General features: G+C 32.8%; 2 protein-coding genes across 2 annotated transcripts; one reads left to right on the top strand and one right to left on the bottom strand.

The window, feature by feature from the left end:
- Positions 1-155: 155 nt before the first annotated feature.
- Positions 156-5,139, bottom strand: LOC134279907 (L-seryl-tRNA(Sec) kinase-like). Its single transcript, XM_062762324.1, has 6 exons — positions 5,037-5,139; positions 3,791-4,015; positions 3,198-3,444; positions 2,747-2,951; positions 787-968; positions 156-346 (listed from the first exon to the last, which is right to left on the bottom strand). Exons 2-6 carry the CDS (start codon positions 3,995-3,997, stop codon positions 171-173), a joined length of 1,017 nt encoding a protein of 338 aa, XP_062618308.1. The 5' UTR covers positions 3,998-4,015; positions 5,037-5,139; the 3' UTR covers positions 156-170.
- A 188-nt stretch (positions 5,140-5,327) lies between these two features.
- On the top strand, positions 5,328-14,887 carry LOC134279909 (eukaryotic peptide chain release factor subunit 1). Its single transcript, XM_062762325.1, has 11 exons — positions 5,328-5,651; positions 6,025-6,200; positions 8,738-8,877; positions 9,444-9,582; positions 9,864-10,054; positions 10,429-10,558; positions 11,020-11,175; positions 12,217-12,281; positions 12,926-12,998; positions 13,462-13,536; positions 13,771-14,887. Exons 1-11 carry the CDS (start codon positions 5,554-5,556, stop codon positions 13,857-13,859), a joined length of 1,332 nt encoding a protein of 443 aa, XP_062618309.1. The 5' UTR covers positions 5,328-5,553; the 3' UTR covers positions 13,860-14,887.
- Positions 14,888-20,383: the final 5,496 nt, after the last annotated feature.

The following is a 20,383-nucleotide window of genomic DNA, read 5'->3' as shown; positions in this document are numbered from 1 at the left end:
TGAAAAATTAAATGATCTTGCTGGATATCCCAATAAAACAAATGTCTCATTTTCACATGATCATGAGGTACCTTGATTCACTCTTGGGAAATTTTTGTCCTGGACTACACAGTATTCCACTTACATGTAGTGGTTACTAAAATCGATCTGTAGAAGTGTGTACCGGTACATCATCCAAAACCATAAGCACCAAGCTTTTCTTGAAAAACATCCCTTATTTTGACGAGTAACTCTTCATCAGAACTAAAATACACCATTCCTCTCTTCAGGTCCTGTAGAATGTCTGATTTACAGCAACTTAAACAGGAAGATAGAGACTTCATGTGATTTTTGTCTGTATTTTGACCTGAAACAAATAAACCTGGTGATAAAAAATAAGTATCAGGTAATGGTTTACTGGTACATGTATAACAAATCACTCCCTTGCTTCCTTTGGTATTAGGAGAGGGGAGAGAGAGACTGCAAAGGAGCAGCATTAAATGGGTTACAAAGCTAGGAAGCTAGAATGCAAGAACAACAAAGAAAAGAGATTTGGGGAAACGAAGCAAGGGATGGAGGCTATAAAGCAAGACTGGGGGCAACAAGCAAGGGTATGAACAAGGGGACAAAAAAAGGAGCACAAACATCCTAACAAGGAGAAGGAGCAAGTGGCTCTATCAGTGCACCATGATTGTTTGGGGAAAAAATAGGATAAAATTTTTGTAAACTAAAGATTGTAAACAAAGATTGACAAAAAATTGAAGTCCAACAATGTTTAAAAATAAATTGTTGAATTGGTAGACCTACCCCTGGCCTGACACATGTACTCAGCTATCAGTTTTCTCATAACAATGTCAGCCTGGTGAATGACGTTCTCACTACAGATTTGTCTGTCTATCTCTTTAGAAGTTTGATCCATTTCCTCCATTACCGGCACAGATGGATCTGATAAGGCCTTTGATATTAGCCCCAACACTTGATTTGCTGAACTGAAATTTTAAACAAAATATTTGCATGTATTTTTCTTTACAGTTAAAATTCTGAAAAAATACCTTGTTATACATGTACAGCTAAAGGTGCGGAGAGAGAGAGAGAGAGCTCTTATTGAGGCCCAATCCTAACTGAGTAATAAAATATAACTCAGAATTCATGATTTGAAAAGAAAATCTTTCTTATGTCCTGAAGCGTTTACATGAGATCTTTTCTAGTTCAGTGGTTCTAACTTTATGGTGTTAAAACCAAAGCAGAATGGCAGGGGCTTTACAAGATGTAATATACAGTGGACCCTCATTTATCCGGACGCTTTGGTTTCCAGTCAATTTGTCCGGATATGTGAAGCATCCGGATACCTGAATCACCAGTCAAACAAGACAGAATAACATTTTAAAATTTCGTTCTGATGAAAAATCGTCCGGATACTGAAGCATCCGGATATCTGGCGTCCGGATATCTGAGGGTCCACTGTATATTACATAATTTTATATAGATGGGATATATAATCAATTCCATTGAAGTGTACCCTTTTGCATTAAGTCACAACCTATTTTGACAGCTGTGCTCAGTAAATTGTACGAGGGGTGATCAAAAAGTTCACGAACAAATTGAACAACTTCCTTAAAACAAATAGAATTAGGTTTAAGTGTTCATTATTTTTTAAAAAAGCCCTCTCTGATTTTAATGCATATCTGCAAGCGTTCTACACATGCGCGAATCACGTGATCCAGGGGGTCACGTGACATGCCCTGAAGCATTTTGTTCATAGACGCTAAAATATTTTTCCAAGTCTTGTATTTCTTACCATGCAAGTTGATTTTTATAACAAGAACGATCCATTCGTCAGAAATGACCAAATCTCGGAGATAAGATGGTTGGATAAGGATATCCTTTCCCAGAAAGAAGATGGTGACCATCATAACCCGATATCTCTGTCTTAGGAACGTTGTTTATCAAATATAGATTTAGTCATACGGGGCCTTCTTTTTATCATATTTGATATGTTAAAAGTTAAAATTAAAAGATATTTTAGGGATTTAATAATAATAATATTGTTAAGATATTCAATCTTTTTTTGAACTGTAACTTTGCAATCTTTCATGACAAATTGCCTAACAAAGGACACATCTCTTCCCCAGTTTGCTTTTGCTGGCTGTACAAAACAAACGTCATTTCTAACCATCTCCCTCCCTTAACCAAAACAATCAATCCAATTTATGATTTTACGTCTGGAAAGTCTATTTTCTTCATAAACCTTGTACAAATTATTAGAAGGTACTTTAAAGGAATTTCCACGTTATACGTTAAACTTTACAGCCGTTCGTTGATCGAGTAAGACCGAGACAACCATTTTTCGTCACAAGTAACCTGCATATTGCTTCATTTTCACACTGTGACGTCACAATGATGAAGAAAATCAATACTTTTCATATGCTATTTATAGAGCATGTGCATGACTATAGGTGTGTCAAATTTCATTCTGATCTGAATCGTGGTTTTGAAAATATAGAGACAGTATGAGAACTTTTTGATCACCCCTCGTACAAGCCTTCTAACTGCAAGCTTCATGATTGGTACTTTCTTCTTATCCCTGATTGGTTTGCTTGTGCAATAAACTATTTCAGGAAAAAAAACAAACAAGAAACATCAATCTTGTAGTTAGTAGGTGTGTTCCATTTACCTTGAGCGCAGCTGATTAAATAGGTTGTGATGTACCGTAATGCAAAATGGTACACTTCACTGGAATTGATAATAAGATGACTATACTACTTACTCTTCTAATGCCTCTGAACTCACATTGGTGTTTATTTTGATTGAGTACTTCTCCCAGCTATTTTGTTCTAGGTCAGGGGCTTCAAATCTGGCTGCCATATTGAGAATGACATCCTCAGGGACTTGTCCGAAAGAACGCTGTCTGTTTCTGATCAATGCCAAATCAGTGTCACATTCGATGTGTACCTGACAAAACCCAACCTTGTCTGCCAGAAAAAAAGGAAGAAAAATCATTTTCATGCTTTCAGTTTCTTTATAGATTTGGAACAAATGTTACATATTTTCACAAATGGCTAAAGAAAATTCTGTTACAGAGCATTAACCCTTTCACAATAACTGCAGTACTTCTCCTTTGCAGGGCGCATTAATGATGTTTTATAGAGTTTTTGTCGATAGATAATTTTGCCCTGCAAAAGAATAGTACTGAAAGGGTTTATAGTTTGAAAACTTACATTTCCTAGTAAGCCGATAATACTTGTATCTCATACTGCTATAATACATATTGTCATCAATAAGTATCACAACTGCACCATTTTTCTTTCCAATCATTCTCTGCAGAAATGTCCTAAAACTTTCAAAACAGCAATCACTTTTATCTTCCATTGGCTCTGTAAACTCAGAGTCTGCTTGCAGTCTCTGTATAAGGTAAACGACTGCATTCTGAATATTTTCTCTGTATAGCTTCCAAGCATTTGGCACCTACAATGGAAATTTGCAGGTATTTAACAATAATTCACACTGAATAAAAAAATGACTTAAGTTTACATAATTTAACCTGATATACCGTATACCGGTAAGTAGAATTTTTAGTGAGGATTTAATTTTGGCATTATTAGCTAGGGTGCTAAGATCGCTAAAATTGAATATCGCTAAAATTTAGTTGCATTTTATTCATAAAAGCTTCATTAGTGAGCATTTTAAAACCACTTAAATTTATCGCTGAACATATAATACCAATTTTTATACAGAATCACTAAATTTGCTTCTCACTAAAATTTCCACTTATATGCTTTTAAGTGCAAATTATATTTTTCAGACCTCATACCTCTTTTTCAATTATATGTTTCTCTGTATCTGAAGGAATTATATCATCATATGATACCAACATCCAATCGAAGGACTCTGCATTTTTCTCCTGTTCTTGTCCACTCCCTGCTGTGTTAATTGTTTGATTCCTTAAAAGGGTTTTCGCAAAAGTAGATTTTCCACTCCCAGGAATTCCACATAGGACAGCAATACAGACATCCAGCATTGTTTGACAAAATATAACCTATAAAATCAAATGCAATATCTTATTTAAATTTGAACAAAAGGTTGAAAATATAATTTATATTAAAATGTTGCCTTTTACACTACAAAATAGAAATACACTTAATTGAAATTATTCAACGGTCACATATTGAACCAGCTGACAGTACTTGTTGGTTACATGCATGTGGTTTATTTGATATCCTCACATGCCAACCACATCAAGCCAACCTAGAAAGACTGATACACCCGATTTGACTACACTATTGTTGTTAAGTATCATTCAGAAGTCATTTTAATAATTTATATGATTCAGGCATGATTTTACTTGAAGAAAAAACCTGAGTAATTAAAACAACGTTGAAGCATAATTGTTATGACCAAGAAGTACTGTAAGCAACTGCATACATCATAAAGATATTTTAATGCCTTAAAATGTCTCACTCTGATATTACTTTGCTACTGACTGTTGTTTGCTTTATTTATAAATCTGCCCATTCCTGTGCAACAAGCCCAACTTGCTTTACAGTTATATTCTTTAAAAAAAGTATGCCCCTCTGTTTACATTTACACCCCCCTCAGTTTAGCTTAGGGATTTATATACCACATGATTGTATTTCTTAAATCCCTAATCTAGCTAGTATCATGCATTCATGATTTTTAAAAAGGAAAAAAATAAATCTATAAAAAAATCAAAGGTAAAGAAACTCAGACTCAATACAATCAAATAAAAAAGGCATTAAAATGGTAATGAACTTGTAAGAATGATATAGATACATGTACACTGTAAATAACAGCTAGAATGTAAGCCACTAGCCACTTTGATCAGTTGATCTGCACTGTGTATAGTAGATAGAATGTTCTATCGTTAAAATGATATTGTCCTACGGACCCGGTTTAACCGAGACACAGTTAGATTATTCTAACTATGTGTATAGCTGTTACTTTCATCAATATAAGCTGGTAAATATACATGTAAGTATTTCATTTTGTTTGTTTTTTGTTTGCATGTACCTGTATAAAAAATTCTCATCAAAACAAACCTATGTCATTTTTTAGCAACACCGTCTGCTGTCTTACTATTCTATTGCTCTGTTTACTTTAGGTCAATGGGTGGACATGGGCGCAGCCATTGTGACCTTTGACATTAGGATCCGCACAAAATGGAACAAAATGAATAAAATGGTGTCGTTTTCTAAAAATATTACTGAAATTTATACGTTTTGTTTACCAGAGAAATTAAAATGATTGAAGAAAATATTTTTCAGAAATAGTGTTGCAAATCTATCCAATCAAATAGCAACAATTTTTTGGTTCAATGATGATGACGTCACATACACCTCACATGGTCAATGGCGAAGTGTGGTCGTTGGCATTTCACCACATAAGAAAACAAAAAGGAAGCGTAAAATTGAATCAATTGGACATCAGAAAGGAAAAATCGTGAATCAGGGAGTCCTAAATAATTTTCTGGTATTCTTTGACTGCTTTTTAAGCAGGCGGGTTACGATTTATTCCCGCCATACGGTAAATTGTTAATCTTAGTCGAGTGTCACAAACATGGCATCGAATGGTGTAGACGGAGAAAGCAGTGCTGATCGAAATGTAGAGATATGGAAGATCAAGAAGCTTATCAAAAGCTTGGAAGCTGCAAGAGGGTAAGATATTTACTCATTCTCATTTCTTGACGAAGAATATTAAATTTAAAACTGGACTGACCCTGTTTGGTCTGGATTTTTAAACTTTTGACTTTTTCATTTGAAGTGTGATATATGTTACTAAAGTCGGATGAAATTATGAAATTAAAATTCGATCGAGTAAAATGTGTCACATCTTCAATTCGAAATTTGAGAAATTTCCACTTTGAATTGAAGTACATTTATATAAATTAGATATGTAAAGATTTTTAATTATTACAAAATAAACCACTTCAATACATTTAATGATTATCAATCCAAAAGCGCAGTAAATCCTTTTCTTTGTTAATAGATAGTAGAAATATTTTCAAATACTGTAAAACTAATTTTACAGAAATGGTACGAGCATGATTTCATTAATCATTCCACCAAAGGATCAAATCTCCAGAATTGCCAAAATGTTGGCTGATGAATTTGGAACAGCATCCAATATCAAGAGTAGAGTAAACCGCTTGTCTGTTCTGGGAGCCATTACATCTGTACAACAGAGGTTGAAGCTCTACAACAAAGGTAAAACTAAAAGGAAAAGAAAAGAATTGTAGGGCTGTCCCTAAGATCTGGGGGCCAGGTAGTTTCCCACGAATAAATGATATTCTGGGATTTCCCCAAACCCCTTTCTACTTTTTTAACGTCTCCTGCAATTTCTATTGTCAGGGACATGCAACCCTTATAGGGACATAGAATTGTTTCATGAAGAGACAGCGTTTTTTTTCCTTATATAACTGGTACCGATAAACGGCACCATTCCCAGTGCCAAAAAACGTTAATTTTTCCCAATTCTTTGACTAAAACTTCCCAATTCAACTGTGATGCAACAGACTACGATGACATCGTATTTCTTGTTAAATGAAACATTGTACAAGTGACTATTAGTAATTGTTTTACTTCCGCTTAAATCAAAAGTAGAGAAAGTCGTAATATGGCGGGACCGGTGGTTTAGACAGCGTAGTGCAGGGATCACTTTGGGCTGCGCCTTTGCGCCATTGGCGCTCAATATTTGTAAATGGCGCACTAAAAAATTAGAAAGGGGTCAGTCTGGCGCATGTCTTACAGATATGGCGCTATAAGATGCAAAACTGTGGGTCAAAACTCTTATCTTGGTGCATTTTAGGACCGTTTTTAAGCTGACCGATTGTATTCATGACGTATCTGAGCATACTGTTACTTCGTTCAATCAGACTCTTTGTAGTCGCGTATGTTCTTTACACCAGCAGAGCGTCTGGTTGATCAAGACTAAAATCGGAGTTGTACATGGAATATTTCCTTCGTTTAGATTACGCTTATAGAAATTTTTTACCGAATACTGAGTCAATTATATTTATTAAAATGATATGTAATGATTTAAATAATAAACATATGAAAGTATTACTCCAGTAAGTAATATGTCCTAAAAATATTTCTTAAAACTTTGATTATTTATTTCGAAACAAAATAAGTACAAGTTACTCATTGTGTATCCAGACACTTGCCCGAAATGCCTCCAAAGCGAAGATCGGTATTGGGCCAACTGACCCAAAACAACGAAAGCTTTCGTTTGTTTTACAAATAAAACGACGGAAACTTTTCAATTCCCAGACTCGGCAGAGGTCTCTGATTAAGAAGAACAGTCCAAGACGTTGACTCCTGATGTCAACGTCAACGATGGTCGTCATTTCCAGTCCAAGTGGCTAACTTTGCATCCGTGGTTGGAATTAGATCAGATGGGTCTAAAATGTTTTGCAAACGAATAAAAATTTTCTCATTTAAGTTTTTTGCGTATTTTGCTCCGAGTTCTTTGCATACAAAACCAGTCCCTACCATTTGAACCACCTGCCCAAGGTAAATTCAGTAGAGAAATGTGCATGTAAGTTTGCATCCTTTATAGTTTAGCTCTTCAACAACCTTCGAGAACTAATTCGATAAAATCCAAGGGGCGAGGAATTAACTCTCCAATATGATATTTTTCAGTACTGAGATGAAATTAAAAAAAAATCTTTTACATTTATAATATTGATTTTATTTTAAAAAAAAAATTAAATTGGTTGTGTCAGAAATGGCATTTAAAAACCCTCAAAGACCCATCATATTTACTTGAAATTCATCACAAAATAGCATGGAAAATCAATTTTTCCCGGGGGGCTTCGCCCCCCTGGACCCCCTACCGGGGCGTTGCCCCTGGACCCCAATGGGGGCCTAACGCGGCCCCCATACCCCCGGCGTATGGCCCATGGATTTTAATGTTGATGGGCCTTTGGCCCATCAACATTAAAATCCAGAGTGATCCCTGGTAGTGTCATACATTTTGACAAATTGAAAGCATGAAAATGTGAAAACATGGGAGATTGATATAAAAAGCAATAAGTACTTGTTGCTTATTCTTTAAAACAAGGAGTAATAGGTAATTAATTTGGAATAAACGCAAAATATGTTGCATTTGCATAAATGAGAGAAATTTCTCCTGTTTTTCTTCTATGTTATTTATCCCAATTGAACCGGTACCAGACCCTTTCCCAATGGGTGGAAAGAAATCGCTGAGAGAAGAAAATAAAAATCAAAGGAAATGTCAAGGAAATAGTGATTTGAATAAGATGTAATCATTGTTTCACGTTCATCAGAAAATTATGGCCAGACCATAGCAACTGACTGTGAATTACGAATATGTAGTTGATTATACTTAATACTTGAACTTATATGGTTTCTAACAATTTTAACCAACTCCTTTTCTGCTGATTGCACCAATTAAAAGTGATACAGAATGCACTTTACTTAAGGGTTTCTAATAATGATTTTCCTTTCACATTGTACACTTTAAAAATCTGCAGATGGACCCTCAAAATGAGTATTGCAGCCCTTAAATGTTTGAGTTAGGTCTGTAAATGATAGTATAGAACCTCAGGATTTATGAATACTTGCTCACTGAATTACAAGGCTACAGTCTTTTATCCCACACCTCTCCCTCATTTTTTCCAGTTTGTTGAAGCCAAAATACATAGCAGTGTGATAGTTATGACAAGAACACACTAAGAAGGTTGACTTTCTGATGTATCCTGTACTTCTCCCTTTTTTAGTTCCACCCAATGGATTAGTGATATACTGTGGTACCATTGTCACAGATGAAGGCAAGGAGAAGAAAGTGAACATAGACTTTGAACCTTTCCGGCCCATTAATACATCCCTGTATCTATGTGATAACAAATTCCACACAGAGGTTAGTAGTTAAGGCAGGGATTTCTTTATTTGGGTCAACCTAGAGAAAGCTACTCAGTAGAAACTCCATTTCTGCAGCAAAGTCATATGTGATTTTATGTAAAAGTCATTTTATCATGTGTTTGCTTCATTGCACAGTGGATGTGGCTCATAAGATATAGTTTTAAGATCTACAATGGTTTATATGTTTAATTGATCAGACAGTCAAATTATGCGGAATTACATGTATAAAACTGTAAATCATGAAATAGCTTGATGTAAAATTTATTAAAAAGAATTCTTTGTGATTAGATGTTTTTTATCCATCTTATTGTGTGTTTTTATCCCCACATCAAGACTCTAGGATAATAACACACAATTGAAGTAAAAAGTTGTACCCATGCAAGACCAACCATAAACCATGGGAAATCCTATTTTAATCTATTTGCATAAATTAAAAGCTAATTTAACATGGAAGTATGTGTCATTACATCAGTAATCTTAAGATATATGTAGATAGGTAACATTAAGGATAAAACTTTTTTCTTGTTATTCCTCTTTTCTTAGATTTTCTCTTTTATGTTGTAGGCATTGACAGCATTGTTAGCGGATGACAACAAATTTGGTTTTATTGTGATGGACGGTAATGGAGCATTGTTTGGAACTTTATCAGGAAACACGAGAGAAGTCCTACACAAATTCACAGTTGATTTACCCAAGAAACACGGTAAAATTTTTATCTGGTTTCATTTCCCTGGATGATCCCTCATAGAAATAAAAGGGGTTGTTAAGTGTCATAGTCAATAGAAAATAAGAATTGGAAAAGATAATAATTAAAAAATATTGTTAGGAAAGAGGAAATGTTACATAAGGATTAAATTCAATTAGAAGTGTATGTGTGGAGAAAAAAGTCAATTTTTTATGAGAGGGATAGAAATGTTCTTGCTTACTTCATTTACTTTAAAATCAGGGGCTATGAATAGTTCATCACCTTTTTCTACATTTCAGGTAGAGGAGGTCAGTCTGCACTGCGTTTTGCCCGTTTACGTATGGAGAAACGTCACAACTATGTCAGGAAAGTTGCAGAAGTTGCTGTACAGCTGTTCATTACCAACGACAAGCCAAACATTGCTGGGCTAGTATTAGCCGGATCAGCCGATTTCAAAACGGAACTCAGTCAATCAGACATGTTTGATCCAGTAAGTTTTTCTGGTCTTTTGACTATCAAGGATTTAAGCTTATCAAATAATTTAGCAGTGTTTTCCCCAAGAACTGCCTACCAGCCAAATTGACCACTTAAGTTGATAAAAATATGTTATACCACTCTGTCAAAAAAAAGTCAGATTTGATTGTAAAGTCCATAGGAATTTGTTCATAAATGTCAACCCAAAGCCTGTAAGAATTGATTTTTACTTTAAAAGAAAGAGAAAACACTGATTTAGTAAGACAATGATCCATTATGAGATATTGTTGCTAAATGAGTGTGTAATGTAAATGAGCGTGAGATGTTAAATGCTTCTGAGATCAAACCATAGTATAGGGAAGTTTAATATAATAACATTACTTCACACAGAGATTACAAGCCAAGATCATCAAAATTGTTGATGTATCTTATGGAGGAGAAAACGGTTTCAACCAGGCCATTGAACTAGCGACAGATTCTCTCGCAAATGTGAAATTCATACAAGAAAAGAAACTCATAGGTATGGAACCCATTACTAAGAATTGTAAATTACGTGTAAAATTTCATGTTGAAATAAAAAGTATAATCAGGCCATCCTTAAAAAATTGTTTGTTTGGAATTGCCGCCTCAGGGGTTTCAGACACAGGAGGGAGGGAGGGAAATTATTTTTTTTAAATTGAAGATAAATTTTTGATAAAAATCTCAGTAAACAGTAAATACATTTTCTGACTTTTAAAAAAGTATCTACCAACAAAAAAACCTAATTTTAAATAGATCTGACACTATATTTCAGTGTTTTGTATAGTGCATGTAATACTTGTAATGGAAAAAAAAATTGATTAAATAAAAAAAAATCTTCCTACTTTTGGTCAATAAAATTTTTTCAGGAGGGGGCATTTCAATGAGGCGGGAGGCAATTCCAAACAAACTATAATTTTATTTTGGCCTCATTAAGTTTTAATCAATTTTAATTGATTGTAGGTCGTTACTTTGACGAGATCTCACAAGACACAGGGAAATATTGTTTTGGTGTGGACGATACTTTGAAGGCATTAGAAATGGGAGCCGTGGACATTCTAATCGTCTGGGAGAATTTAGACGTCACAAGATACGTGCTGAAGAATCATGCTACAGATGGTAAGATAATGGCCAATGTAACTTAAAGGTACTTGGACACAGATTTGAAGTCATTTTTTTCTCTATAATATAACGAATTATATATCTTAATAGCATTTCACACAAAAATTGATTAAAAATCTTATTTCATTTAAAAGTTATTAAAACTTCAATTTTTTTGGCGGGTTTGATTGACACATCCTTGCACTTTTATAATCTTAATTTTACTCTTAATACTTAGGAAAAGTGGCAATCTTGTTGTGCATGAATGAAAAATATTAATACTACAATCCAGAAAATTCAGAGTAGACATGTTTGAAAGCAAAATAAACACACAATACATTCTCAGTCCGTGCAGTTGTGGTGAGCAGACTTTGACAATTGAACGCACCCGGTGAAATCAAAACATCAACAAAAACAGAGTTCTTGCCTTGTTTACAAAAACTGTGTATATAACACGAGTGTGATCGATTTGCACACACGACTTAGCTCGGAATGACGATACTTGTGAAGGGGTTTTGCTTTCTAACATTTCTACTCCGAATAAAATTATTTTTCTGGATTAAAGTTTTAATATGTCTCATTAAAACACAACAAGATTGCCATTTTTCTGAAGGATTAAGAATAAAATTAAAATACGTGAAAGTGCAAGGATGTGTCAATCAAACCCGCCAAAAAATTTGAAGTTTTAATAACTTTTGAATGAAATAAGATTTTTAATTAATTTTTGTGTGAAGTGCTAATAAAATATATAATTCGTCATATTACTGTGTAGTATACAGAAAATATTAACTTCAAATCTGTGTCCAAGTACCTTTAAAATATGCCGCAACCCAAGTGAGAAAAATGACCTAGTTTTCTGTCAGTTCACTTCTGTAATCTAATGCAAGCAGTATCTAAGTCAAAGCAATGTAATTTTTTATTGACGTGCATTTCAGCGTATGTATTATCTTTTAGTTATAAAAGCGAAAGTATGTTCAAAAGTTTTTCTGTAGAGAATTCAACCTTGCTACACCTCCAAAGAAAGCATTTACCTACACATTTTTTTCTCATTTTTTTCAGTGGAGAATATTCTTTTCCTTCGGCCTGAGCAAGAAAAAGACAAAACCCACTTTATAGATAAAGATGTAAGTATTGGATAGCAATTTATAAGATAGTATTATATACCTGTACATTTTCTTTAATATTATTTCTGAAAACTGCTCAGGTACTTTTTTGCCTCTATAAGGGAAGCAAAATTAAAAATTTTGTTGCAGTTTCCTTTAGTCTTAGCTATCAGAAATATACACAAGTATGAAATTATTGCATTCAGACCATTTCATGTAACTAATTGAAACAAAAAATTATTTACTGTATTCTCAAAGCTGCATATAGTTTGACCATTTTTGAACATATTAGAAAAACGTGATGGCAAATCATAGATGCGTAATGTAATACAAAGATCACTGTTTCTTTCAAATCATTAGGAAGTTATAATTCTGGTGTATAATTATTTAAGTGAAATCAATGCTTATACACCATGAAAAATAGAGGTAAGATTGAAAAATACTGGCTGGAAAATTTTGCTCCCAACTTATATATAAATTTCTTTCAATCTCTCAAGATCAACATATATCTGAGAGAAATTTTTTTCAAACAGTATTGAAAACAAGTGTGTTTGAGACATCCCATATAGCCTTTATTTTTGAAACGGTAATGTAAATGTATAATTGCGCAGCTTGCGCATGCTTTGCAGGTATATTTAAATAAAATGTGATAAACTTCTTTGTAGACTGGTGTAGAATTAGAATTGGCAGAGCAGATGCCCTTATTAGAGTGGTTCGCTAATAACTACAAGAATTTTGGTAAGTACAGGGGGTAGAAACTCCCTAAAATTACAACTCACAAATAAATGCGAGTACCAAATAAATGATCTTGCAATTTCAGAAGACAGCTCACAATTTTAAAATGAAAGCTTTTTAAAAATAAATATCTTTCTATCAATCTATTCAAAAAAAAATTCCTAATTTCTGACATGATCAGTGTGTATGCCTAAAATGGGTTGAAACTGATATTTTTTCCAAGGTGAAATTTACAATGAAAAAGTCAACGTATATAGTGAATTTCGAACCCTGAAGTATCCTTTGAGAGTTTTAGCAATTATTTGTGGCTATGCTACATGATGTGTTAAATCTGTTAATAAATTTCATCATTTAATGTCAAGTTCATTTATCTTGTAAACTTTCAATTTGTATGTGGTCCATCTGAATTTCTCATGACAATTGCTGAATTAATTTTAAGGTTGAGTATGTTTTTCCCTTATGACAGGTGCCACCCTAGAAATCATCACAGACAAGTCACAAGAAGGTGCCCAGTTTGTACGAGGATTTGGTGGAATTGGAGGTCAGACATGTCACAGTATTGTTATATTTATACTGTATAATTTTGGCGTCTTTTTCTTGCAAAGTGTCATCAATTCTAATGCATAAAGTCTCTTAAGCGCACAAATTTTGATGCAAGCCACATATTTTCCATTTTAATCAAACAGTCTGTAATTCTGTATTAATGGAAAGTGTTCAATGTGAATAATTTATGAGAACAAATTATTAATGAGAACCATATCATTTTTTTTTTCAGGAATATTACGGTATCAGATAGACTTTCAAGTGTTATCAGGGCAGGTGCTGGATGACCTGGATGATGATTTTGATCTAGATGACTACTGAAGGATTAGTCCATTCTCTTCAAAGGAACCAAATTTCACAACTGACCGACCTTGCACTCCCGCGGTGCAGGATGGGATATCGATCGTGGTTCAGTGAACGTAACATTACTGGCCTCAATTGGATGTCATATTGGGACACTGCCTCTTGCTGACGAAAAATGCTTCAGAATTTTCCAGCTATAAATTTAATGTATTTATTATTTCAGGTCTTCTTTGTTATTATTACCTAGATTTAAAAAAAAATGATGATGCAAGTCATGTTTCATGCTCATGTACAGTAAATGCAACTTTCACTGACCAGTGGCTAAGTGTATTGTATTATTTTTATTTTTACCAATATTTAAGTTGTATGTTGAATTTATGTTCATGTACATGTATGTTGATTTTGCAAAATATTTATGGTCTAGACGATGATGTTAAAATGTTAGGATGTATCTAAAAGGGTCTATTGAAGAGAAACACATGCAAGTTGATGACAACAGTACTCAATTTGCTAAGTTTTTATTCTTTTCCAAAATTTTTTTCCTAGTAATATTATTTTCAATGATAAGTCTCAGTCCTATTCTAAAAGTGCACAGTGTAGTTTAAAATTATGTATCTGATGCAATATTTTCATGCTGGCATTTATATATCCAAGCTGGCTTCATTGATTTTAAAGCACATTCAGTACATGTAACTATCCTTAGGAAAAGTAAAATATTAAGTAATTCTTATCATAAAATAGAACAATAAGAAATGGATGTTTTCTATAATTTTCTTGTTTGTTCAGTTGTAATTTATGATTTTGTTTTATTTAAAGTTGAAAATAAAAGGTGTTTATATTAGCACTGGCCTTGTGAAAGCATATCTATGTTCTTGATCTGATGTTATTACATGAATGAATGGAGATTGGTGTATTTGTCTGTCATAATGTGTGCTTCATTCCATATGATGGACCTGTGTTATGATGGTGACATTTTAAGAGGAATCTGAAATTTGATGATGCAGTGTGCTTATATGTACACTCTATCCACATGAATTACTATTTACTTTGTTATACATCTGTTAATAATTTTGTGAATTTGAGATACTGTATATTGTTATTTAAAATGCTTTGTTCAAAACTGTTGATAATGCAATATTTGCAATTTATTTACCAATTAATTTCAGTATGTCCACATCTTAAATTCACTCCTCTCCCCTCCCCTTCCCAACCCACTTTTTTGCAAGTCAAGCAATGACAACTTGACATGTACTGTATCACTTGTGAATTAGGAGTCTGAAACTGGATTTGTCACTGAGATTTGATTTACAGAATATATGGTATGGTTATTGAATGCTTTTACCAATTATTGTCATCTTGCTCTCAAATATTTTCATGCATTTATTTCGACTTCTGGTACACTCATTTATTTTACTCAATCTAAAATGTCCAAGACCACATTTTGATTAAATTCCATTGTATCCCCTGTATATGAAATGGAGAAAGAACGACTTGGTTATAATTTATTATCTAGCAGTTGGCATTATATCAAGTATAAATCAAAAACAATTATCTGAATTCTGAGACTTGTTTACTATGTGGATTAAAACATTGATTCATTACAGATTTTATACTACCTCATGTGTCTATTAAGTTTTGACTTAGATCACAGCATGAATACAAGATGTTGCATCTGCTGAGGAAATGATGGAAGTGTTTTAGTACAATGAAGAACTAGTTATTATGTATTTATGTCTTTGCTAATTGCTTTCTGAAATTGAGAATACATTGTCTGCTATGTTCAAAGAGAAATCAAACTTGGGGACTTGGTACCCAAGTGTTTTTTAAAGAAACACAGAATAAAACATGGTTGTCATGATTGTTTTCTTACATTTGTCAGACGGTTTTGACAGTGCATTTATAAAGACCATTTAAATATGAGTTATCTGGTTGCAAAAGAGTAGCTTGGAGGGTAATTGTCATTTATTTACAGAACATTGATATGTTCTTAGGATTAATTTTTCAATCCTCACGTCCAAGATGATAATGAAAAAAACTTTTAATGAGGAAAAGTAAATTGGAAAAGGTTAAGGTCATGGACAGATCACTTAATTTAAAGTTGTTGGATGGCTGGAAGAAGGATCGTAATGAACAATAGTAGTCGAAATGAAGTACAGTAGAACTCTGTTATAAGGAAGTTGCTTCCTTTAATTGAGATTCAATTTCAATTAGATGTACAAGTAATTTTCACATAATTTTTGCAAATCAACTGAATAACAATCTTTCAAAAATTCATACTCTGAAGGAGGAAAGCTTCTTTTGCAGAAACGGATTTTACATTTATCAATGGTGTAGGGAAAAATGGCACATTTTAAGTCATAGTATCACATGCATGTCATTTGTGCTTTAAAATACGACAAACAGCAATAGTTATTCTCAAAAATTTTGTTTTGAAAAAAGTACCTGATAATTAAAAGTCCATGCATGTTACATAATGAATAATTTACCATATTAGCAAATTGTTTACAAAGAACTATAAAAATAGGGTTAATTCTTTTGAAGTTGCCTTTTTTACACTAAAGAGTAACGCCTAATGTTGAAACTGGAGACGATTCTTAGGCGAAAAGCAAATGGTTTCGGTTAGGGTTAGCTTAGGGTTAGGGCTAGGTTATGAATTAGGGTTAGGCTGTAAGGGCTAGGTCTAGGGTTATGGTTAGGTGGCCAGGGTTAGGGTTAATATTAGTGTAATGGTTTTTGGGCCGTGGATATCGGCCTGGATAGCTCAGTTGGTAGAGCACCTGACTAGAGATGCACAGGTACCGGGTTCGATTCACGGTCCAGCCATCTTTAATAAGATTCAGTTCGATGTCCTGTGTTGCAAGTTGCAACTACTATTGAAATAACGACCACTATTGAAATAATTATTTCAATAGTGGTTGAGAGTACATCTTAATAACAAACAGGCTGCAACCATTTTTGAAATGATGTTCACTTTTGAAAAAAGATTTCAATAGTAATTGAAATAATGATTTCAAAAGTGATTCAGATAATGATTTTGATAGTTGCTGATAATTAATCCAGTACAAAAACCACATTGCAAGACTTATTGAAACAACTTAACCATGTGAATTATTCTTTCAAAAGAAGTTGACAATACAATTCAAAACAACACCACATTTTAATTACTACTGAAATGCATGTAACACCTACCATTGTAACAAACCGAATATTAACTTCCCTAGAAATTTTGCTTTTTGATATCTTGACGAGTAGACTTTGACTTTACTATCCGTATTTTAATGCAGGTAATCCCATGAATATGAGCGACAATTTAGTTCTATTCCATATTCTTTTTATTAAAAATAACCATCTTTTATCAGAAAGTTTGTACACAAAATTATTAGTACATGTATTCCTTCTTTTTTCTTCCATTTTAGTCCATGTATTCTAATTTAAATGATATCCTTTCCTTTCCAAATCAATGACAAAAATGAACTTTATATAACAAATTATTTCAAAATGCATATATCAATTGATTGTCTGTTGGTTTTCGCCGATTCGACCAGATTCAGCGAGAGCTTGCTTTTAACATTTGCATACAAGTTTGAATTATAGATACATATAGGTCAGTTCGATAAAAAGTTACCGTGTATTTGAAATTTCTACAAAAAAGGGAAAAAACAACTTTAGTTATCATATTTTTAACTCAATAAATTAGTTTCTTATGTAAGAAAGCAGAATGTGAAATTCATCCTTATATCTGTTTTAATAGTTGGGACACTTCTATGAAGCTTGCGATGTGGTTTTGGTATTGTACGTCAGCAATTATTAAAATAATTATTTTAATATCTATTGGAATCATTGTTTAAAGCACTATTGAAATCAAAATTTCAATCACTTTTGAAATTTATATTTTAATCACTATGGAAATCTTTATTTCAAAAATGAACATTATTTCAATAGTGGTTGCAACCTGTGATATTGAAATGCATTCTCAATCACTGTTGAAATAATTATTTCAATAGTGGTCGTATTTCAATAGTTATTGCAACCTATGTTTGTTATTAAAATGCACTCTCAACCACCATTAAAATAATTATTTGAAAAGTGGTCGTATTTCAATAGTGGTTGCAACCTATGTTTATTATTGAAATGCACTTTCAACCACTATATTGAAATAATTTTTTAAATAGTGGTCGTAGTTCAATAGTGGTTGCAACCTATGTTTATTATTAAAATGCACTCTCAACCACTATTGAAATAATTATTTCAGTACTGGTCGTTATTTCAACAGTGGTTGCAACAGTCCTGATATTGTCCAAAATAATGTAAAAAAATAGCAATGTTCCATTATGTATCGTATATTGACGTCCAGATATAGATAAACATCTTGGTATAGCTTACACTGTTCTAAATCCGATTAACAGTTTTGTTCATATTTACGAAAGGTATTACACTTTCATATCCTGATTGGAGTATATCCAAAAGAAATGAAATAAATATCTCAGTGTCCGGTAATCAGTATAAAAATGAAATTAAAAGGCAACACGTCTGAAGAAAACAATGAAAGCACTTACGTTTTAACAAGTGTTGCCTTTTTATTTCATTTTAATATATATATATATATATATATATATATATATATATATATATATATATATATATATATATATATATATATATATATATATATATATATATATATATACTCTGATTTATGGACTAGGGAGACCAGACCTTTATTTATGGCTTAAGGAGACAATATACATTTTTTTTAATTATGCATTTTTCTAAAGAGGAATACTGTAAAAAGTTTATGATTTTTATTCTGTTGATTAAAACAAATATATTAAACCCTATAGGTTTACATTCGTCCCCATGTACATGTAATTAGAAATTTCTGCAGTAAATCTCTTAGCTATAAACAAGAACATTTATTTCAAGATGCAGAAAGGACACAAATGATCGATACAGTTCCTTGTAACTTTAGAACGGAAACACAGAGATATGGTTCATTCGGATAATTGCAACGTGGTCATTGCGTGTTACTACTGTTTCTAGGATCTCTCTTCCTTCTTGTGTAAGTTTGCGTCAATGCTGTAAAATATGCCAATGATTAAGAATATGGTGAGTCATAAAGTTTTAGTATATATGTATATCTAAATACGGAAATATATACACAAGTTCATTATTTTCACTCATATTAGATGTGTATAAAGGAATGGATACTGTATATACCAGGATAATGCAAGTTGTTACGCATTATCAGTTGAACGAAAGCACTCCCAGCGATTATAAAATGTCTCCAGTATACAGGTACCGTGTATATTCTATTTAAGTTCATTGTCACAGTTTATACTTTCGCATATCGGAATTTTAATTTAACTACAATATTGAAAAATCTGTGAAATGCTGCAACAGAAATCAATTATATCATTAGTTTCCAACGTTTTCTTCATTTGTTAACATCGTCTAAATGACTGCTATCAATTGTCGTATTCCTCATTTCCACGAATCAATTCAGGATCAGTATAAACGTATATGACGGACCCACCGACACTGGGTCAGACGTTTTCTCCGCTCTTTGTATCAGACCAACGTCACATATAAATATGCTTCAAATGTAGTCCACGATAAAATCTAATGTTTCTATGATGATTGTTGCAATATTGTCAGAATTACATGTAAGATCGAAACTTCGATTTAGTCAATTTTCAAATTCCATAAAAATGAGACAACGAACGTGAAGTTAACTTCATACAACATTTTCTCCTGTCTTGCCATGTTTTCTTTTCAAGTTTGACATATTGATGTACTTCGCTAAATTTATTTTATATTAAATTTAAATTTATTTCGCTACTTCGCTGGTCACGGCACCAATTTGACTTTTTATAAGTTAATGACAATTAGGTAAATAGTCTTTTCAAAGATTTTATTTTAAAGTACTGAAAATCTTAGATAGAACTGATCGTATAGTGGACCCTGATCGTAAAGTGACTCCTGATCGTATAGAGTCTCTCCCTCTTCGAACGTTGCTCCGAAGAGCTCCGCTCCGAGATGTGCGGTCCAGACGAAAGCTGTTGATAAAGTCATTTTTAAAATGTGCAATGCATAATATTCATTTACATATGAAACAAACAAGTAAGAATTAAGTAAGCATGTTAAACAATAGATGGGGAATAAATCCTGGAATTTTATAAGAAAGATTGTAATTTGAAAATTAACTTTAATATTAAGATTCAGTTCAATGTTCCTGTATTGTGAAAAAGTTAATATAATGATAAAACACATTTTAGCAATGTTCCATTAAGTATCCTGTATCGACGTCCAGATAAAGATGAATATCCTGGTAGCTTACAATGTTCTAAATCCGATTAACAGTTTTGTTTATTTTTACGGAAAGAAATTACACTTTCATATCCTTATTAGATCATAGGTCAATAAACTCAGTATACTCTATCATATGTACATTGTAAATAGTTTATAAAAATCGTATAAATTAAGTAAAATGTATCTAAAAAGATTTGTATCTCGTACAAGAAACGTGGGTATATTATGTATTT

The sequence above is a fragment of the Saccostrea cucullata genome, unplaced genomic scaffold, assembly GCF_032062105.1.
Source record: "Saccostrea cucullata isolate Sc308-1 unplaced genomic scaffold, CSIRO_AGI_Scuc_v1 ctg5916, whole genome shotgun sequence".
NCBI classification, from domain to species: Eukaryota; Metazoa; Mollusca; class Bivalvia; order Ostreida; family Ostreidae; genus Saccostrea; species Saccostrea cuccullata.
Note: the sequence above shows the minus strand (reverse complement) of the source record. Positions and strands in the feature narration are given on the sequence as shown.